Genomic DNA, 24,179 nt, shown 5'->3' on the forward strand with positions numbered 1-24,179 from the left:
GGCCAGTGTTCAAACCACTGAGCTATCCGTCCACCATAAGTCTAGCCTGATTACAGCTGCACCATTGTGAAGATCTTTTCACTTAACTGCCTAAACGCACCTTCTTTGTTCATGGTTGCATTGATCAGCATTGTCCTGTTGACATGTACAAAACATCATACATGGAAGTCTAGCCTGATTACAGCTGTACCATTTTGTTAAACATGGGTTGTCACTCGAGCACCAGCATTTTATTATCTTCCGCCGGTCCCAAAGCTTCAGTGGGTGCTAGTGATACAGGAACCAGTGTTTTACCTCCTTCCTACGTCAACCATATTCACATGGGTCCATATTTGATGTGTCTGTATGAAGAGCATGCTTCCATATACAGGCCTGTAAATGTTTTATGTTTTCAACAAAGTCTGGGTGGCAGGCTACTATGGCATTGACAAATCAAAAGTGATCAAGATGTTGCAAGTTGGTTATCCCTTAAAATCCTTGGGCGATGTAACAACTGACATCAATGACATTATAATAATTGAATCAACAAGGTTTGTGTCAGTCTCTTACAGCCAACCAACTTCAAACGGCATGTCCGTAACGCGACAAATGCTATGGGCAGCCAAAGTTGGCAAGTCCAGCAAAACTCTGCCAGTACTGGCTTTATTGGCACCTACAAAAGAAGCATTTGTTGAAAACATAAAACATTTACAGGCCTGTACATGGAAGCATGCTCTTCATACAGACACATTAAATATGGACCCATGTAAATATGGTATGCACATTTACAGGCCTGTACATGGAAGCATATGGAGCCATGTGAATATGGTTGACATAGGAAAGAGGTAATGAAGACACTGGTTCCTGTATCAGTAGCGCCCACTGAAGCTTTGGCAACATCCGAAGTACTGAAGATAATAAAATGCTGGTGCTCAAGTGACAACCCATGTTTAACAAAACGGTGCAGCTGTAATCAAGCTCGACTTCCATGTACGATGTTTTTATACATTTCGACAGGACAATGCTGATCAATGCAACAATTAAAAAGAACGTGCGTTAGGCAGTTTTTTGAAAAGAACTTTACATAATTATTCTGGCATTTTCATTTCAATGCGCATTTTAACATGGCTTTATGAAAACAAACACGATGTTTGATTTTACATTTTATGTTACTTAACAAGGCATATTGTACAACATATTCTTTGTAAAATAAGTAAATATAAATAAAAACATGTATTTAGAATGTTCCTGATGATTGACTTTATATGTACTAACAGACCAATGAAAAAAGACCAATATTCAGCATTGTTTCCAACTTCTTTCAAGTTTTGCGGCCATCTTGGAAGCCATTTTGGATCAGCTAAATAGTCAAATGATTTAAGTTGTTATTTCATTTAAATAATTATTGTATATTGCAACACTAATATCAACAAATTTGATTACCAACTTTATGTGTTGATACAATACGCCAAAAAGGCAATTGTGGCGGCCATTTTAGCCTCCATTTTGAATTCCAGTCATCCTAGATGCCATCTTAGATTGACTAAATCAATAGATAAAGATATATAAATATGTTTGAAACATTTAAAGTACAACCAATCAGCAATTTGCAATTTGTAAGTTATCTCTTGCACCAATGATATATATTTTTCTGATTTTGGCGGCCATCTTGGACGTCATCTTGAATTTCTCAAAATGCTCAATGATGCCAGCTAGGCATCATTCAGATTTTTCAATAACAACATATTCCCTAACAGAATACCATTAAACATTTACTATACAATCCAATGCCAGGTCGTTTTTAGGATTGACAGGACTATTAACAAAAACATTTTTTAGTACTTGAATTCAAGCGGTTACACCACTGCAGTAAATCTATATCACGATAAATCTATATTATGCGGCGATTTGCACTATATTAAAAATAAATCATGTACTGTGTAGTTCATCAGTTTTAATTTACTAAAGTTCCAGTATTTTAACACAACAGAAATTTTATCTGGTTCACCAGAATATGTTGGAACACCAAACACAAATTTAAATGCTAAAGTCCATGCGGAACACCACAAATAACAAGAGGACCATGATGGTCCTGAATCGCTCACCTATCCCCACATGACCCAGTGTTGAACTGAGTATGACGTCATTATTTCTATTATTTGACATAGTGACCTAGTTTTTGAGCACATGTGACCTAGATATCATCAAGATAAAAAATTCTGACCAATTTTCATGAAGATCCATTGAAAAATATGGCCTCTAGAGAGGTCACAAGGTTTTTCTATTATTTGACCTAATGGCCTAGTTTTTGAAGGCACGTGACCCACTTTTAAACTTGACCTAGATATCATCAAGGTGAATATTCTCACCAATTTTCATGAAGATCTCATGAAAAATATGGCCTCTAGAGAGGTCACAAGGTTTTTCTATTTTTCGACCTACTGACCTAGTTTTTGACCGCACATGACCCAGTTACAAATCTGACCTAGATATCATCAAGCTGAACATTCTCATCAATTTTCATGAAGATCCATTGAGAAATATGGCCTCTAGAGAGGTCACAAGGTTTTTTAGACCTAATGACCTAGTTTTTAACCCCACGTGACCCAGTTTCGAACCTGACTTAGATATCATCAAGGTGAACATTCTGACCAATAATCATGAAGATCTCATGAAAAATATGGCCTCTAGAGAGGTCACAAGGTTTTTCTATTTTTAGATCTACTGACCTAGTTTTTAACCCCACGTGACCCAGTTTCGAACTTGACCTAGATATCTACAAGGTAAACACTCTGACCAATTTTCATGAAGATCCATTGAAAAATATCGCCTCTAGAGAGGTCACAAGGTTTTCCTATTTTTAGACCTACTGACCTAGTTTTTGACCGCACGTGACCCAGTTTCGAACTTGACCTAGATGTCATCAAGGTGAACATTCTGACCACTTTTCATGAAGATCCATTGAGAAATATGGCGTCTAGAGAGGTCAAAAGGTTTTTCTATTTTTAGATCTACTGACCTAGTTTTTGACCCCACATGACCCAGTTTCGAACTTGACCTAGATATCATCAAGGTGAACATTCTGACCAATATTCATGAAGATCTCATGAAAAATATGGCCTCTAGAGAGGTCACAAGGTTTTTCTATTTTTAGATCTACTGACCTAGTTTTTAACCCCACGTGACCCAGTTTCGAACTTGACCTAGATATCTTCAAGGTAAACACTCTGACCAATTTTCATGAAGATCCATTGAAAAATATCGCCTCTAGAGAGGTCACAAGGTTTTCCTATTTTTAGACCTACTGACCTAGTTTTTGACCGCACGTGACCCAGTTTCGAACTTGACCTAGATGTCATCAAGGTGAACATTCTGACCAATTTTCATGAAGATCCATTGAGAAATATGGCGTCTAGAGAGGTCAAAAGGTTTTTCTATTTTTAGATCTACTGACCTAGTTTTTGACCCCACATGACCCAGTTTCGAACTTGACCTAGATATCATCAAGGTGAACATTCTGACCAATAATCATGAAGATCTCATGAAAAATATGGCCTCTAGAGAGGTCACAAGGTTTTTCTATTTTTAGATCTACTGACCTAGTTTTTAACCCCACGTGACCCAGTTTCGAACTTGACCTAGATATCTTCAAGGTAAACACTCTGACCAATTTTCATGAAGATCCATTGAAAAATATCACCTCTAGAGAGGTCACAAGGTTTTCCTATTTTTAGACCTACTGACCTAGTTTTTGACCGCACGTGACCCAGTTTCGAACTTGACCTAGATGTCATCAAGGTGAACATTCTGACCAATTTTCATGAAGATCCATTGAGAAATATGGCGTCTAGAGAGGTCAAAAGGTTTTTCTATTTTTAGATCTACTGACCTAGTTTTTGACCCCACATGACCCAGTTTCGAACTTGACCTAGATATCATCAAGGTGAACATTCTGACCAATATTCATGAAGATCTCATGAAAAATATGGCCTCTAGAGAGGTCACAAGGTTTTTCTATTTTTAGATCTACTGACCTAGTTTTTAACCCCACGTGACCCAGTTTCGAACTTGACCTAGATATCATCAAGGTGAACATTCTGACCAATTTTCATGAAGATCCATTGAGAAATATGGCCTCTAGAGAGGTCACAAGGTTTTTCTATTTTTAGACCTAATGACCTAGTTTTTGACCCTACGTGACCCAGTTTCGAACTTGACCTAGATATCATCTAGATGAACATTCTGACCAATATTCATGAAGATCTAATGAAAAATATGGCCTCTAGAGAGGTCACAAGGTTTTTCTATTTTTAGACCTACTGACCTAGTTTTTGAACCCACGTGACCCAGTTTCGAACTTGACCTAGATATCATCAAGGTGAACATTCTGACCAATTTTCATGAAGCTCTTATGAAATATATGGCCTCTAGAGAGGTCACAAGGTTTTTCTATTTTTAGACCTACTGACCTAGTTTTTGATGGCACGTGTCCCAGTTTCGAACTTGACCTAGATATCATCAAGATGAACATTCTGACCAACTTTCATAAAGATCCCTTGAAAAATGTGACCTCTAGAGTGGTCACAAGCAAAAGTTTACGGACGCACGGACGGACGACGGACGACGGACACCGCGCGATCACAAAAGCTCACCTTGTCACTTTGTGACAGGTGAGCTAAAAATAGTAAAGTTAATCTTTATGAAGGAACACCTTCTACTTTGACATCTACAAGTAAAGTGCAAGAATATGCTATTTAAGATTAAAAGAAACATAACGTTAAAATATATGAAGGATTCTCATTGGTTATGTGAAATGACATGTGACATTTTTACACACATGGCTTAAGTAATTATTTAGTTATTATAACACAATATTTGGCTGGTACTTGATGATTAAACAGAAGAACAGGAAAAACAAATAAAAGCATTTTTACAAGTTGACAGCTTGGCTTCCTGGCTTATTAATCTTTTTGAGACTTTGAGAGTAAGCTGTCTTCCTGGCTAAACAATCTTTTTGAGATTTTGAGAGTCAGCTTAACATAATCTGACACTTAAGTAATTCCCTATAGTAAAAGAAAATGAAAATTTCCAATGACTGAAATAAACATAAGAATTTACAAAAACTAATTATTAAATCAACTCTAACTTTAAAAGACAAACAGTTTGATACTAAACATGTCAATATTCTATAAATATAAATATTATTTTAAATTTTATAAAAAATGCATTGTATAAAAAAATGACAAATATTTGCTTCATAATATCTACGTCAATTTTAAATTTATGAATGCAAAGAGATGAAGTGTTTTACGTACACTCCTTTCCAGTAATAGGTTGTGCCTCATTATGTATTATAATACAGGTCAACTATCGCAGTCAAGTTGCGACTACTATAGTAACAATTAGGTGAGAAGTCAGTGACAATATACAGTAAACTCATTAGTCGGAAGGGATCAAGCATTGCCTCAGGCACTGACTGGCCATATGACATGTTACAAACAACTTAACAGCACCTGTTTGTATTTTTTCAGTAAATCATTATTCAATAAATGTAAATTTCTGAAGAACTTTTAACTGAGCTATAACTTCTGTCTTATTATGCTTCTTGCAGGTTTTTTGACACACACATATATATATCTTTATTAAGAACACTGTGTTTACATCTGTACATCTTATAAACATCTGAATATATGTGTCTGAAAATCTGTTACTCTGATCATTCTTACACTTATTCTCTTTTACGGCTTAGTGTAAGAGCTAAAATTATGTTCACTTGTTGTAGTCTTGCTGACTCAAAATGAATACTACATTATTACGTTCATTTTAAGTTAATCAATTCAAGAAAACATGAAATTCAGCCCTAACATTTATTCAGTTATGCTTTATACGTGTAGTGATATTCAAATACACATGTATACAGTTTTACTTTTAACATAATCTTTTGATGGTGAACATGCAACCTAAAGGTCTTGCATGAATGTTTTTAGGTATCATTAAACCCCCATATACTGGATTCCGGTCCGTCCATTCGTCTGTAGACAAATTTGTCCAGGCTATTTCTCAGCAATTATTTGCCAGATTTCCATCAAACCAAGTTATTATTATCAGTACCAAGCCTTAGTTGTGCATGTGCAAAGCAGGTTCCATTTGGACTTTTTTCACTAAGTTGCGGCTCTTTATTAATATTTTCTTTATAAGTATATGGAAAAAATAAAGCTATTTCTCAGCAATTATTTGCCAGATTTCCATCAAACCTTGTAATTATTATCAGTACCAAGCCTAGTTGTGCATGTGCGAAGCGGGTTCCATTTGGATGATTTTTCACTTAGTTATGGCTCTTTACTAATTTTTTCCAATTTGTTCATGCTATTTCTTGGTCCTTATATGCCAGACTTATATCAAACCTTGTAATTATCATTGGTACCAAGTCAAGTTGTGCATGTGCAAAGCACATTCCATTGTATAAGAAAAAAATTTGTCCACACTATTTCTCAGTCACTGTATGCCAGACTTTTATCAAACCTTGTAATTATCATTGGTGCCAAGTCAAGTTGTGCATGTGCAAAGCACATTCCATTGTATAAGAAAAAAATTTGTCCACACTATTTCTCATCATGTAGCCAGACTTTAAACTGTATATCATTGGTGCCAAGTCAAGTTGTGCATGTGCAAGCAATCCATGTTAAAAAAAAATTTGTCCACACTATTCCAGTCACTGTATGCAGACTTTTATCAACCTTGAAATATCATTGGTGCCAAGTCAAGTTGTGCATGTGCAAAGCACATTCCATTGTATAAGAAAAAAATTTGTCCACACTATTTCTCAGTCATTGTATGCCAGACTTTTATCAAACCTTGTTACTAGAGCTGCTTTTGAGAAAAGCGCATGTCTCCCACAACTGCGTAATCATCTGAATAGTAGTATTTGTGTCAACCATGCACCAAGACCTCAACTGCCTTACTAGATTTTCAGTGCTTTGATTATCAAAAACAAGTTTCAAGGGCCATAATTCCAAAGTGCCTGGGCCGATTTGGCTAGTTATGGAAATTGGCCGAGGACTTATTGGCAAACACATTTTATTCAAGTTTGGTGAAGATTGGATGAGAAATGTTTGACTCAGAGTGCGGACAAGATTTGTGACAGACACACACACACAGACAGGAGTAAATCAATATGTCTCCCACACCACTGTGTGGTGGGAGACATAATTATTAGCATCGGTACCAAGTGTAGTTGAGCATGTGCGAAGCACGTTCCATTTGAATGTTTATTTCACGAAGTTATGGCCCTTTATTAGTTTCAAATATGAATAGAGTTATATTGGAAAAAACTTCAATTATTTTCTAACATATTTCACATGCTGTTAAGTCTAACTAGTTAATGACCCTTAGTAATTACATGGTCCCTTGACCATGACCTACTGACTTACTTTCTTCTTTTCTAAGATATTGCCATAAAATTTGGACTTCTTGTACAGTTTTGAACACATATCTCAAAACTGATTTTCAGTGACCTTGATTTTGACTTACTTTCAGTGACCTTTATTTTGACCTACTGACCTACTTTCCTCTTTTTAAGGTACAGCAATGAAATTTGGAGATCTTATACAGTTTTGCACAACATTTTTTGTGCATCTTTATACATTTTCACTCTGTACAATATACAAATGTAATGTATCATATTTTCAATACCCCTGTTGCCCTGTCTGTGGGTATTCATCACCATTAGTGATAGGTCCTGTTGAGCCTGATGATGGATGAACTATGTAAAATTGAAAGTCCATTTCTCAATGGTGAAGTATATCACTCATTAATTTGATGTTTTTGTCAAATTATACATCATTTTCTTTTGTATTTGGGCCAAAATTAAAAGTATGTTTGTTTGCTGTCTCCCTACCTACCCGCTTAAAAAGTTTTTATTGGACAATGCTGGTCAAAGTTTTTTTTTAAGTTGCGATATGAGAAATGCCGAATATATTTCAAGTAAGCAAAATAAAAAGTAAGAAAGTTTAAATTGTATTATTTAATTTCATCCTTTTATACAACATAATGTTATACAGATTTGTCTTATTTTTACAGAAGAAATATTCTGTAAGAAACGATCACATATCTACTGTCTACTGGTAGAAGTGTAATCCCCTCACAAAAAAAAATAAATAAATAAATAACTGCCTACCTACCTACCCAACTTTAAAAAGTAGGGTCGGGAGACAGCAAAGACTTCTTTAAATGTGGCCATGAAGCCATTTTTGCAGTATTTCCCACTATTTCCCAGTATTACTACTTTTTGCAATTTTAGGAGTATTTCCCAGGACGGGAATCCCCGGTAAATACCAGTGGGAATTCTCGCCCCTGGGAAATACCGGCCAACCCTGATTACTTTCTAAAGCATTATAATATCATTATAAAATTAATTCTTAGGAAGGTAATTCAGGAAAATACAATCAAATACTTTTACAAATTATTTCAATGTGTCAGCTCTGACTGAAACTATGTTAATTTTATTATAAATCTCTGTGATAAAGTTTCCACGCAATCGAGTTACATGCACAATATCTATAATATACATTTTGCAATTCTTCTGGCTAATTTGAACAATATTTCATTTAATTAACTTTATTAAGGACAATCCCTGTGGTATCTTAAACTGCATATCCTACAAGTCTAGGATCTAAGTGGAGGCTGTATATTGATCTAACTCTTTTATTTCTTTTCAAGAAAATGTGGTAGCTGCCTCACAAGTTCATACTTCCTGTACATTTGATTTCTGTTTTAAACATCTGGATGTCATCTCACAAGTCCTGTAATAATAAGAGTATGAGATCTTTTTATATTAGTGATAAATGATTTCATGACATACCATCTAATGGGTTAATTTTCTTGCTGTAAAAATCACAGATTTGGAGAAAAGTCACCATGCCCTCTGACAGCCATGTTTTTCAATGAATCGCAATAATTTGAACAATCTTAGTAGATGGTCACAAAAGGACCATTTGTGTGAAATCATTTTAAAATTAGGTAAGCACTTCTGGAGATTTTCAAAGTTTCCACTACATACATAGACTATTTGAGTGAAATTATTTCAAAATTGGGCCAGCAGAAGTTTCCACTATATACATATAGGGAAAAGTGACCAAGCCCCCTGGCGGCCATATTTTTTGATGAATCAGGGAAAAATTCCTGACCTTGGTTTGGCTTCAACATATTGAAACAAGAGGGCCAAGATGGCCCTAGTTCGCTCACCTGAGTAACACACCATAACAGTGTAAACCAGTTTTACCTAGTGATTTCATGGAGACAAATATTCTGACTAATTTTCATTAAGATTGGAGCAAAAAACGTGGCCTCTTGAGTGTAAACAAGCATTTTCTTTGATTTGACCTAGTGACCAAGTTTTTTACCCCACGTGACCCAGATTTGAACTTGTCCAAAATTTAATGAAAACAAACATTCTGACAAAGTTTCGGGAAGATTGGAGCAAAAAAGTGGCCTCTAGAGTGTATACAAGCTTTTCCTTTGATTTGACCTAATGACCAAGTTTCTGACACCACATGACCCAGATTTGAAATCATCCAAGACTCCATGATAAACATTCTGACAAAGTTTTATGAAGACAGAAACAACAAGAGCCCGTAGAACACGAAATGCCCCCCTTGATGCATTCAGTACTTGCACAAGGAACAGAAATGATTTGGTCACTGTGCACTGTTCTACTGTTCTGGGTCAATATGACCCTGACCTTTGACCTACTGACCTCAAAATCAATAGGGGTCAACCGCTGGTCATGATCAACCTCCTTATTAAGTTTTGTCATCTTAGGCCCAATCATTCACAAGTTATCATCTGGAAATGGTTTAACTGTTCCTGGTCACTGTGACCTTGACCTTTGACCTAAAAATCAATAGGGGTCATCTGTTGGTCATGATCAACATCCCTATAAAGTTTCGTGATCCTAGGCCCAAGTGTTCTCAAATTATCTTTCGGGAATAGTTTAACTGTTCCATTTCACTGTGAACTTGACCTTTTACTTACTGACCTCAAAATCAATAGGGGTCATCTGCTGTTCATGACCAACCTCCTTATCAACTTTCATGATCCTAGGCCCAAGTGTTCTCAAGTTATCGTCTGGAAAAGGTTTAACTGTTCCGGGTCAATGTGACCTTGACCTTTACCCTACTGACCTCAAAATCAATAGTGGTCATCTGCTGGTCATGACCTACCTCCCTATCAGCTTTTATGCTCCTAGGCCAAAGCGTTCTTGAGTTATCATCCGGAAACGGATCGGTCTACGGACAGACAGATCAACCGACATCTGCAAAACAATATACCCCACCTTCTTCGAAGTGGGGCATAAAAATGTGCCCCCTAGGCGGTAAACAAGCTTATTCTTTGATTTGACCTGGTGACCTGGTTTTTGACCCCACATGACCAAGATAAAAATTCAACCTAGATTTCATGCAGACAAACATTCTGACCAAGTTTCATGCACATCAAATGAAAAATGCAGCCCCTATTGCACACACAAGGTTTTTCTTTGATTTTAACAAGTGGCCTAGGTTTTTATCCTAGATGATCCAGATTCCAACTTAGCTTAAATATCACCAAGATCATCATTTTGACCAAGTTCCATGAAGATAGGGTCATAAACGTGGCCTCTGGAGTGTTATCAAGCTTTTCCTTTGATTTGACTGCATGACCTAGTTGTTGACCCCACATGACCCAGATTCAAATTTGACCTAGAGGTCATCACGACAAACATTCTGACCAAGTTTCATAAAGATTGAGTTACAATTGTGGCCTCAATAGTGTTCACGAGCTTTTCCTTTCATTTGATCTGGTGACCTAGTTTTTGTCCCCACATGACCAAGATTCAATCTTATCAAGAAATCATCAAGACAAACAATCAAACAAAAGTTTCATAAAGATTGAGTCACAACTGTAGCCTCTATAAAGTGTTAACAAGTTTTTCCTTTGATTTGACCTAGTGACCTAGTTTTTTACCCGCATGACCCAGTTTCGGATTTGACCTAGAGGTCATTAACACAAACATTCTGACCAATTCTCATTTTTTTTTAAACTTAAATTATTGTTTCTAGAGTGTTTACAAGATTTCCCTTTCATCTGGCGTAGTGACCTAGTTTTTGATCTAACATGACCCAGTCTTGAACTTGACCTAGAGATCATCAAGACAAACATTCTGACCAAGTTTCTTAAAAACTGGGTCACAACTGTGGGCCTCTAAAGTGTTAACAAGCTTTTCCGATGATCTGGCCTACTGACCTAGTTTTTGACCGCACATGACCCAGATTCGATCTTGACCTAGAAATCATCAAGGAAAACATTCTGACCAAGTTTCATAATGATTGGATCACAACTGTGTTCTAATGACTATTCCTTACCCTGGAAGACTTAAATAACATTTAAAACCAATCTCATTAGATGCTGCTGAGGTATATTCATTTACATAAAATAAAGGGAGGTAATTTGTCATAAATTCAGTCAAAAGTTTTCTACCCTGATTGTCCAAGTCCATCTGATGGCATAAATGACTTTTCAAATCAGTATCTTCATTGGTTACTGAGATACAACCATTTTAATTTGAAACAAAGGGAGGTAATTTGACATAAAATCAGTCCATAGTTATCTACCCTGATTGTCTCAGTCCAACTAATGACGATACTGAAATTTCAAATGAGTTCTATAAATAATTACTGATAAAAATCCATTTTTATTAAAATCAGGGGAGGTAATTATGCATTGGTATATGCATGTAGAAGATACAGAGTCCAAGCCTTTACAACAATATATTAGAAAAGTAAGTAAAAGTAGAAATTTCTTACCATGGAAGACATCAATAACGTTTTAAACCAATCTCATTAGAAGCTGCTAGGTATATTCATTTACATAAAAAATAAAGGGAGATAATTTGTCATAAATTTAGTCAATAAGTATCTTCACTGATTGTCCAAGTCCATCTGATGGCATAAATGAAATTTCAGATCAGTATCTTAATTAGTTACGGAGATATACCCATTTTAATTTGAAATAAAGGGAGGTAATTTGAAATAAAATCAGTCCATAGTTATCTACCCTGATTGTCTGAGTCCAACTAATAACAATAATGAAATTTCAAATGAGTCCTATAAGTACTTACTGATATAATTCCATTTTGATTAAAATCAGGGGAGGTAATCAGACATAAAATAACTCCAGAACCTATGATTGGATCTGACAGATTCATCATGGAATCCAAGATTTATTGTTGTTGAAGATATTTTGCAAGTTAGTATCAAATTAAATCATAAATGAAGTCTATATGGCTGCAAAAGCCAAATAGCAAATTTTGGAACTTTAAGGGGCCATAACTGTGGAACCCATGATGGGATCTGGCCAGTTTTCGAAAGGAACCGAGATATTATGCCAATACAAGTTGTGTGCAAGTTGATTAAAGTTGATTGCAAAATGTTGCCTCTATCATGTTCACAAGCAAAAAATAGCAAATTTTGGAACTTTAAGGGGCCATAACTCTTAAGCCCATGATGAGATCTGGCCAGTTTTCGAAAGGAACCAAGATATTATGCTAATACAAGTTGTGTGCAAGTTTTATTAAAGTTGATTGCAAAATGTGGTCTCTATCATGTTCACAAGCCAAAAATGGCAAATTTTGGCCCTTTCAGGGGCCATAACTCTGGAGCCCATGTTGGGATTTGGCCAGTTTTCGAAAGGAACCGAGATATTATGCTAATACAAGTTGTGTGCAAGTTTTATTAAAGTTGATCGCAAAATGTTGTCTCTATCGTGTTCACAAGCCAAAACTAGCAAATTTTGGCCCTTTAAGGGGCCATAACTCTGGAACACATGATGGGATCGCCAGTTTTCGAAAGGAACTGAGATATTATGCCCATAGAAGTTGAGTGCAAGTCTGATTAAAATCAAATACAAAATGTGGTCTCTATCGTGTTCACAAGGAAATTGTGGACGGACGGACAAAGGGCGATCACAAAAGCTCACCTTGTCACTACGTGACAGGTGAGCTAAAAATACCTAGAATAATATAAAACATAAAAAAAACTTAATACTTAAAAAAATAAATTTTTACTCGTCTTTGGAGTACTTCATCCTGGGCTTCCTTGGCACATATAAGTAATACTAGTATATGTGCCCAGGATGAGAGATGAGGTAAATATAAAATTTCATTTATTTGGGTTTTACGGCGCACCAACACAGTATAGGTTAAAAGTCTCTATTATTAGAGATACACTAAAAATGAATACAAAAAAAGTGTCTTACACATGTTACCATAGAAAAATGTATTTACTTTTTACATAGGACTAATAACAAAAAAGTTAGAAAAATACCTAAAATATTGAAAATCTAAAAATAGAATTTCTAAAAATAGACTAATTCTTGGAATTTAAGGGGAAGTAACTCAGTACAAAAGTTAAAACAAGAGGACCATGATGGTCCTGAATCGCTCACCTGTCCCCACATGAACTGAGTATGACGTGGTTTATTCTGACCAATTTTCATGAAGATCCATTGAAAAATATGGCCTCTAGAGAGGTCACAAGGTTTTTCTATTATTTGACATAATGATCTAGTTTTTGAAGGCATGTGACCCAGTTTTGCACTTGACCTAGATATCATCAAGGTGAACATTCTCACCAATTTTCATGAAGATCTCATGAAAAATATGGCCTCTAGAGAGGTCACAAGGTTTTTCTATTTTTAGACCTACTGACCTAGTTTTTGACCGCATGTGACCAACTTTCGAACTTGACCTAGATATCATCAAGGTGAACATTCTCACCAATTTTCATGAAGATCCATTGAAAAATATGGCATCTAGAGAGGTCAAAAGGTTTTTCTATGTTTAGACCTAGTGACCTAGTTTTTGACCGCAGCTAACCCAGTTTCAAACTTGACCTAGATATCACCAAGATGAACATTCAGACATTTCATATAGATCCCATGAAAAATATGGCCTCTAGAGTGGTCACAAGGTTTTTCTATTATTTGACCTACTGACCTAGTTTTTGACTGCATGTGACCCAGTTTCAAACTTGACCTAGATATTATCAAGATGAACATTCTGACCAATTTTCATGCAGATCCCATGAAAAAAATGGCCTCTACAGAGGTCACAATGTTTTTCTTTTATTTGATCTACTGACCTAGTTTTTGACCGCACATGACCCAGTTTCAAACTTGACCTAGATATCATCAAGGTGAACATTCTGACCAATTTTCATGCAGATCCCATGAAAAATATGACCTCTAGAGAGGTCACAAGGTTTTTCTATTATTTGACCTAATGACCTAGTTTTGGACCGCACGTGAACCAGTTTCAAAACTGACTTAGATATTATCAAGTTGAACATTCTGACCAATTTTCATGAAAATCCATTGAAAAATATGGCCTCTAGGGAGGTCACAAGGATTTTCTATTTTTGACCTACTGACCTAGTTTTTGACCGCAGTTGACCAAGTTTCGAACTTGACCTAGATATCATCAAGATGAACATTCAGACCAATTTTCATGCAGATCGAAAAATATGACCTCTAGAGAGGTCACAAGGATTTTCTATTATTTGACCTACTGACCTAGTTTTTGACCGCAGTTGACCCAGTTTCGAACTTGACCTAGATATCATCAAGATGAACATTCTGACCAATTTTCATGCAGATCGAAAAATATTACCTCTAGAGAGGTCACAAGGATTTTCTATTATTTGACCTACTGACCTAGTTTTTGACCACAGTTGACCCAGTTTCGAACTTGACCTAGACATCATCAAGACGAACATTCTGACCAATTTTCATGCAGATCCCATGAAAAATACGGCCTCTACAGAGGTCACAAGGTTTTTCTATTATTTGACCTACTGACCTAGTTTTTGACCGCATGTGACCCAGTATCAAACTTGACCTAGATATCATCAAGATGAACATTCTGACTAACTTTCATAAAGATCCAATGAAAAATATGACCTCTAGAAAGGTCACAAGGTTTTTTTATTATTTGACCTAATGACCTAGTTTTTGTTGGCACGTGACCCAGTTTCGAACTTGACCTAGATATCATCAAGGTAAACATTCTCACTAACTTTCATGAAGATCCATTGAAAAGTATGGACTCTAGAGAGGTCACAAGGTTTTTCTATTTTTAGACCTACTGACCTAGTTTTGGACTGCACGTGATCCAGTTTCAAACTTGACCTAGATATCATCAAGATGAACATTCTGACCAACTTTCATAAAGATCCCATTAAAAATGTGACCTTTAGAGTGGTCACAAGCAAAAGTTTAGGGACGGACAGACGACGGACGCCACGCGATCACAAAAGTTCACCTTGTCACTTTGTCACTTTGTGACAGGTGAGCTAAAAAAAGGTTACTTCCCTCTGGCTCTAAGCTAATCAGAATGATATATAGTGAAAATGCCTCAAAATTTACCTAAAATTCTAAGTAAAAGGGGGCATAATTCATGAAAATTTGGTGTCAGAGTTATGCACCTTGTGTCACATGATGTGGGTGATAAGGTGGAACATCTATTTTAAGTTTGAATCAAATCCATTTAGTAACAAGAGCTCGTCCAACACGAAATGCCCCCCTTGATGCATTCAGTACTTGCACAAGGAACAGAAATTATATGCCCACTGTAAACAAAAGTTCTACCATTCTGGTTTAATCTGACCTTGACCTTTAACCTACTTACCTAACGAGAGATTACAGAGTGATCTTGGCGCCATCCACTGAGCCATTTTTGAATGTTCCAAATTTCAAGACTAGCTCAAGGTCAAAATCAATGTCAAATTTCATTTCGGTACAAAACAATGTGTATGTGGTCCAAATTTGAAAGCTGTGGCTTGAGAAATGTGAAAGCAGGTCACTAGATCAATTTTAAGGTCAAAGTTCATTTCGGTAGACAGAACTATGCATGTGCTTCAAATCTGAAGGCTGTGTGAAAGTAGGTAATAGGTAAAAATCAATATCAAATTTCAATTCAGAACACAAAAATATGCATGTGGTCCAAATTTGAAGCCTGTAGCTTCAGAAATGTGAAAGTAGGTCACTATGTCAATCTCAAGATCAAAGTTTATTTCGGTACACAAAACTATGCATGTGGTTCAAATTTGAAGGCTGTAGCTTGAGAAATGTGAAAGTAGGTCACTAGGTTAAAATCAAGGTCAAATTTTATTTCGGAACACAAAACTATGCAAGTGGTCCAAATTTGAAGCCTGTACCTTCAGAAATGTGAAAGTAGGTCCCTAGGTCAATCTCAAGATCAAAGGCCATTTCAGTACACAAAACTATGCTTGTGGTTCAAATTTGAAGGCTGTAGCTTGAGAAATGTGAAAGTAGGTCACTAGGTCAAAATCAAGGTCAAATTTTAATTTGGAACAAAAAACTATGCATGTGGTCCAAATTTGAAGCCTGTACCTTCAAAAATGTGAAAGTAGGTCACTAGGTCAATAACAAGGTCAAAGTTTTTTCCGGTACACAAACCTATGCATGTGGTCCAAATTTGAAGGCTGTAGCTACAGAAATGTGAAAGTAGTTCACAAGGTCAACTCATGTCAAGGTTCATCTTGCCACTCAAAACTATACATGTGGTCCAAATTTGAATGATGTAAGTTATGGACACGAAGGTTCTAAGTTTTTCCCTATGTAAGTCTATATGAACCATATGACCCCCTTGGGCGGGGCCATATTTGACCCTAGCGGGATAATTTGAACAAACTTGGCAGAGAACCACTAAATGATGCTACATTACAAAATATCAAAGCCATAGTCTTTGTGGTTTGGACAAGAAGATTTTCAAAGTTTTTCCCTATCTAAGTCTATGTAAACCATGTGACCCCCAGGGCGGAGCCATATTTGACCCTAGGGGAATAATTTGAACGATCTTAGTAGAGGACCACTAGATGATATCATATACAAAATATCAAAGCCCTAGGCCCTGTGGTTTTGGACAAGAGGTTTTTCAAAGTTTTTTCCTATATAAGTCTATATAAACATGTGACCCCCGGGGTGGGGCCATATTTGACCCCAGGGAAATAATCTGAACAATCTTGGTAGAGGACTACTAGATTTTGCTACGTACCAAATATCAAAGCCCTAGGCCCTATGGTTTTGGACAAGAAGATCAGAAACCGATTTAACTGTTCCTGGCCAATGTGACCTTGACCTTTGACCTAATGACCTCAAAATCAATAGGGGTTATCTGCTGGTCATGGCCAACCTAACTGTCAATTTTCCTGACACTAGGCCCAAGCGTTCTAGAGTTATTGCCTGGAAACCATTTTACTGTTTCTGGTTACTGTGACCTTGACCTTTGACATACTGACCTCAAAATCAATAGGAGTCATCTGCTGGTCATTACCAACCTCTCTATCAACTTTCATGATCCTAGGTCCAAGTGTTCTTGAGTTATCATCCGGAAACTGTTTTACTATTCAGGGTCACTGTGACCTTGACCTTTGACTTACAGACCTCAAAATCAATAGGGGTCATCTGCTGGTGATGACCAACCTCCCTATCAACTTTCATGATCCTAGGCCCAAGCGTTCTTGAGTTATCATCCGGGAACGGATTGGTCTATATTCCGACCGACCGACATCTGCAAAACAATATACCCCTCCTTCTTCGAAGGGGGGCATAATAACTGAAATATAGTGAAAATGCATCAAAATTAACCTTAAATTCTAAGTAAAAGGGGGCATAATCATGAAAAATTGGTGTTAGAGTTATGCACCTTGTGTCACATGATGCGGGTGATAAGGTGGAACACCTATTTTAAGTTTGAATCGAATCCGTTTAGAAATAATTGAGATAATAGATTTCGCGATGTGACGCGACGAAACTGACTCCTATATAGCCCCCCCAAACATGTTTGGTGGGGGTATAACTAGAATTGTGTCACAGACACGGATGCCACCCCCCCCCTCCCAACATGAGAAAGGCCACAGGCATGGTACTGCTCACAAACTAAAAGAAGGACCCTTGGCCCTATTTATTTACAACAAGAGTGCAAAAAAAAGTCCACACAAAAATCCTTACCAGGTAAAAATAAGTCAAAATACATCTCAAAATTAAATGTAACATGCATGTTGTACTACAGAAAAGTGGTCTTGGTTTTTCACTACGACCAGTAATAAACAAGAGGGCCCTGAAGGCCCTGTATCGCTCACCTGACCTATTGACCTAAAGATCATATCATCAAGATTAACATTCTGACCATGTTTCATTAAAATATGGTCATAAATGTGGCCTCTAGAGTGTTAACAAGCTTTTCCTTTCATTTCACTTAGTGACCTAATTTTTGATCCCTCATGACCAAGATTCGAACTTGACCTAAAGATCATAAAGATTAACATTCTGACCAAGTTTCATGAAGATACAATCATAAATGTGCCCTCTAGATTGTTAACAAGCTTTACCTTTGATTTGACCTGGTGACCTAGTTTTTGACCCCACTTGACCCAGATTGGAACCTGACCTTTAGATAATTAAAATTAACATTCTGACCAAGTTTCATTAAGATATAGGCATAAATGTGGCCTCTAGAGAGTTAACTAGCTTTTCCTTTGATTTTTTTACCTTGTGACCTAGTTTTTGATCCCACATGATCCAGATTTGAACTTGACCTAGAGGTCATCAAGACAAAATTCTGATTAAGGTTCATTGAGATATTGCCATAAATGTGGCCTCTATAGTGTTAACAAGCTTTTCCTTTGATTTGACCTGGTGACCTAGTTTTTGACCTCAGATGATCCAATGTCAAGATTTTATTGAGGGTTCTGACCAAGTTTCATTAAGATTGGGCCAAAATTGTGACCTCTAGAGAGTTAACAAGCTTTTCCTTTGATTTGACTTGGTGACCTAGTTTCTGATCCAACCTGACCCAGATTGGAATCTGACCTAAAGATCCTAAAGATTAACACTCTGAGCAAGTTTCATTAAGATACGGTCATAAATGTGGCCTCTAGAGTGTTAACTAGCTTTTCCTGGGGACCTAGTTTATGAACCCACATGACCAAGGTTCTAACTTGTACTAAAGATCATCAAGGTTAACTTTCTGACCAAGATTCATGAAGATACAGTCATAAATGTAGTCTCTAGAGTGTTAACAAGTTTTTCCTTTGATTTTTTAACCTGGTGACCTAGTTTTTGACCCACTTGACCCAAATTTGATCTTAACCTAAAGAGCATCAAGATTAACATTCTGACCAAGTTTCATAAAGATATTGCCATAAGTGTGGCCTCTAGAATGTTAACAAGCTTTTCCTTTGATTTGACCTGGTGACCTAGTTTTTGAACCCACCTGACTCAGATTTGAACTTGGCCTATAGATCATCGAGATTAACATTCTGAACAAGTTTCATTAAGATACGATTATAAATTTGGCCTTTAGACTAAGTGTTAACTACCTTTTCTGTAAATTTGACCGGGTGACCTAGTTTTTGACCCCACCTGACCCAGATTTGAACTCAACCTAAAGATCATCAAGACTAACATTCCGAAAAAGTTTCATTAACACATGGTCATAAATGTGGCCTCTAGAGTGTTAACAAGCTTTTCCTTTGATTTGACCTTGTGACCTAGTTTTTGACCCCAGATGACCTAATATTTAACTCGTCCAAGATTTTATTGAGGGTAACATTCTGACCAAGTTTCATTAAGATTGGGCCAAAATTGTGACCTCTAGAGTGTTAACAAGCTTTTCCTTTGATTTGACCTGGTGACCTTCTTTTTGACCCCAGATGACCCAATATCAAACTTGTCCAAGATTTTACTGAGGGTAACAGTCTGACCAAGTTTCATTAAGATTGGACCAAAATTGTGACCTCTAGAGTGTTAACAAGCTTTTCCTTTGATTTGACCTGGTGACCTAGTTTTTGACCCCAGATGACTTAATATCAAACGCATCCAAGATACTATTGAGGGTAACATTCTGGCCAAGTTTCATTAAGATTGGGCCAAAATTGTGACCTGTAGAGTGTTAACAGTCAAACTGTTGACGACGGACGGATGATGGACAAAGGGCGATCAAAAAGCTCACCTTGACCACTTCGTGCTCAGGTAAACTAAAAAGTTACAATATAAGCTATTTATAGTAACAACAAAGGGAAGTAATTCTAAACTAGGGACCTGGTTCTTGCGCATGACATTCTATCTCATGATGGTGTACAATTGAGTCAAAATCCCTCCATGCATGAAGAAGAAATGCTCAGGACAAAGTCATTCTTGTATGTGACCTTTGGCCTCTAAGTGTGACCTTGTCCTTTGAGCTAGGGACCTGGTTTTTGCGCAGGACACATCGTCTATCCATGCTTATTATTTGTGTCAAATTATTTTGAAATCGGACCATGCACTTCAAAGTTATGGACCCGGGACACGAACTTCACCCTTTGAGGACAAAGTCATTCTTGTATGTGACGTTTGGCCTTTAAGTGTGACCTTGACCTTTGAGCTAGGGACCTGGTTGTTGCGCGTGACACATCGTCTATCCATACTCATTATTTGTGTCAAATTATTTTGAAATCGGACAATGCCTTTCAAAGTTATGGACCGGACACGAACATCACCCTTTCCCGAACACACAAACACAGACACAAACATACACACGGACAGGGGTAAGACTATATGCTTCCCCCCCCCCCCTATTTTGGCGGGGGCATAAAAACTGCAGCCTTACTTGATATAACAGTGCTAGATGACAACTTGCAGGTGATTCTTTCACTATTTCAGAGAAAAATCCCAGATTTGATTCAATTAGTAAGTAAAAGTCTCAAGTATGAAAATGAAAGTTTGTGTCTATGAGAACATATCTGACAGTCACTAATGTTCTGTGTTCACTTTTGGTCTTTGTGGTTTATAAAAACTGGGCAGTTTAAATGTGGAAAAAAACTATGTACAAGAGGGTCAAATGACCCTATATCGCTCACCTGTTAAACTTGGCCTTGGAATCATCAAGATAAACATTCTAATCAAGTTTCTTGAAGATAGGGTCATAAACATGGCCTCTAGAGTGATAACAAGCTTTTACTTTGCTTTGAGCAGGTGACCTAGTTTTTGACCCCACATGACCTAGTTTCAAACTTGGCCTAGGAATCATCAAAATAAACATTCTGACCAAGTTTCAGGAAGATAGGGTCAAAAATATGGCCTTTAAGGTGTGAACAAGCTTTTCCTTTGATTTGAGCAGGTGACCTAGTTTTTGACCCCACATGACCCAGTTTCAAACCTGGCCTAGGAATCATCAAGATTAACATTCTGACCAAGTTTCATGAAGATAGGGTCAAAAATGTGGCCTCAACAGTGTTAACAAGCTTTTCCTTTGATTTGAGCGGGTTACCTAGTTTTTGACCCCACATGACCCAGTTTCAAACCTGGCCTAGGAATCACCAAGATAAACATTCTGACCAAGTTTCATGAAGATAGAGTCATAAATGTGGCCTCTAGGTTGTTAACAAGCTTTTCCTTTGATTTGAACTAGTGACCTAATTTTTGACCCCATATGACCCAGTTGCGATTTTGGTCTAGAGATCATCAAGATAAACATTCTGTGCAAGTTTATATCAAATCAAAGCAGAAATGAAACCTCTAAATGGCTGAAAGCGCCAAAATAGAAAATTTTGCTACTTTCAGGGGCAGTAACTCTATAACCCATGAAGAAATCTCGCCGGTTTTCAAAAGGAACCGAGATCTTATTGTGATTTATGTTGTGTGTAAGTGTGATTAAAATCAAATGTAAAATGTGACTTTTATCGTGTTCACAAGGTAAAAATTAACCAATTTTGGCTCTTCAGGGGTCAATTAGGGGCTGTAACTCCGGACCCATGGTTGGATCTGAAGGATTCATCATGGAATCCAAAATCTATTGCTGTTAAAGATATTTTGCAAGTCTGTATCAAATTAAACCATAAATGAAGTCTCTATATGGCTGCTGCAAAAGCCAAAGTAGCAAATTTTGGCCCTTTAAAGGGCCATAACTTTGGAACCCATGATAGGATTTGGCCAGTTTTCGAAAGGAACTGAGGTATTATGCCAATACAAGTTGGGTGCCAGTTTGATTAAAATTGATTACAAAATGTGGTATCTATTGTGTTCACAAGCCAAAAATAGCAAATTTTGGCCCTTTAAGGGGCTATAACTCTGGAACCCATGATGGAACTAGAAATGTGTCCATGGGACACAGATGCCCCTACTACATGACAAAGGACACAGATCAACTTTAGGAAAACAATATTTAAAAAAAATGCAAAAAATAACCATATACAATGACAATTTTTTCCTAGGTCAGGGCCCATAACTCCTACAATACTGAATGAATCCGAAACTCCAGGTGCACAACTGCACATGCTGACCAACATTCCTGTAAACTTTGGTGACTCTAGGTCAAATACTTTTGGAGCTACGCGCGACACAACATTAAAATGACCAATTTTTAACTATGTCAGGGGCCATAACTCCTACATGACTGAATGAATCTGGACACAAAACCCCAGGTGCACAACTACACATGCTGACCAACATTCCTGTAAAGTTTTGTGACTCTACGTCAAATACTTTTGGAGCTAGGCGTGACACAACACTAAAATGACCAATTTTTACAAAGTCAGGGGCCATAACTCCTACATGACTGAATGAATCCGGACGCAAAACCCCAGGTGCACAACTACACATGCTGACCAACATTCCTGTAAAGTTTTGTGACTCTATGTCAAATACTTTTGGAGCTAGGCGCGACACAACATTCTCGGAAGGACGGAAGGACAAGGGCAAATCTATATGCACCCCCCTCCCAAAGTGGGGGCATAAAAAGCTGAAAAATTAAACAGTACACTAACACAACTTAAATTTTGTGCTGAGTGATCTGAAGAGATTGAAATATAACAGCTCTGATTGAAAGTATGGGGAGACTTTATATGGCTGCCACAGGGCCATGAACAGTTTTGAATACATGAGTCATGAACAGTTTTGAATACATGATTCATGAAAAGTTTTGAATACATGAGTCATGAACAGTTTTGAATATATTAGTCATGAACAGTTTTGAATACAAGAGTCACAAACAATACTGAACTTACGAGTCATGAACAGTTTTGAATATATTAGTCATGAAAAGTACTGAACATATGAGTCATGAACAATTTTGAATATAGAGTCATGAACAGTTTTGAAAACATGAGTCATGAACAGATTTGAATACATGAGTCATGAACAGTTTTGAATACATGAGTCATGAACAGTACTGAACATAGGAACAGTACTGAACATAGGAGTCATGAACAGCACTGAATACATCAATGAGTTGTAATTATCTAATGCTTACCTAGAAAATCTTCTTGATGGAATGAATACAAACCATTTTGTACTCCCTGAGACACAATATCAGGCAGAACACCTGAAATCATAACATACAGCTATTACTTTGTGCTTAAACTGGAACAATATGATGATCATTGGGTTTCCTACGCAGAAACCTGCCAGTCAAACACAAAAATATTTAAGAAACCTCCTATAAAACTCTAGTTAGACGACAATTAGAGTATTGCTCTATGGTATGGTCACCACACACACAAGATAGAAATGGTACAAAGAAGAGCAGCAAGGTGGGTAAAGGGTCAATATTCAAACCATGTTTGTGTAACGAACATGTTAAGTGAGACGGACAATTGCTAGACTTTTCATGTTCTACAAAATCGTTCATGATTATGTAGCTTTTTCAATCCCTCCGTATCTAGTACAGCCATCGAGACGAACTCGTCATATGCATGACCATTCCTATGGGATCAACTGCCACCCCTGATTGTTAAACAGCCTGATCCTGAACATTTCAGACAGGCTGTTAATGCATTGCACTACTTCTAAATGACCACTCCCTGTTTTTATCCTGATTTTATTCTTGTTAATACAGTTTTATCTTGCACTATCTTCTTTTGACATCTTACTGTCATTCTTTTAGCTTTTATTCTGGCACAGACGTGCACCTGCTAGGGCTACATGCATGCATCCATCCATCAGAACTATACCTACCTACCCTACCCTACCCTACCCTACCCCTACCCCTACCCCTACCCTACCCTACCTACCTACCTCAGAACTCTACATACATACATACATACATACACACATACATACACACACACATACACACACACACACACACACACACACACACACACACACAC

General features: G+C 37.1%; 1 protein-coding gene across 2 annotated transcripts in view; it reads right to left on the reverse strand.

Annotated features, from left to right (window-relative positions):
- Positions 1-6,723: 6,723 nt before the first annotated feature.
- The window catches only part of LOC123566563 (sorting nexin-24-like), a 223,908-nt gene continuing 206,452 nt past the window's right edge, over positions 6,724-24,179 (reverse strand). Inside the window, exons 5-6 of one of the 2 annotated variants that reach the window (XM_045360791.2) lie at positions 23,321-23,392; positions 6,724-8,780 (exon numbers count right to left, since the gene is read on the reverse strand). In XM_045360791.2, the coding sequence (XP_045216726.1) occupies positions 8,767-8,780; positions 23,321-23,392 (86 nt within the window). In that variant the 3' untranslated portion in view covers positions 6,724-8,766. The remainder of the gene's footprint in view (positions 8,781-23,320; positions 23,393-24,179) is intronic. The other variant, XM_045360793.2, reaches the window with a different exon arrangement.

This window comes from Mercenaria mercenaria, chromosome 8 (genome assembly GCF_021730395.1).
Source record: "Mercenaria mercenaria strain notata chromosome 8, MADL_Memer_1, whole genome shotgun sequence".
In the NCBI taxonomy this organism is placed as follows: Eukaryota; Metazoa; Mollusca; class Bivalvia; order Venerida; family Veneridae; genus Mercenaria; species Mercenaria mercenaria.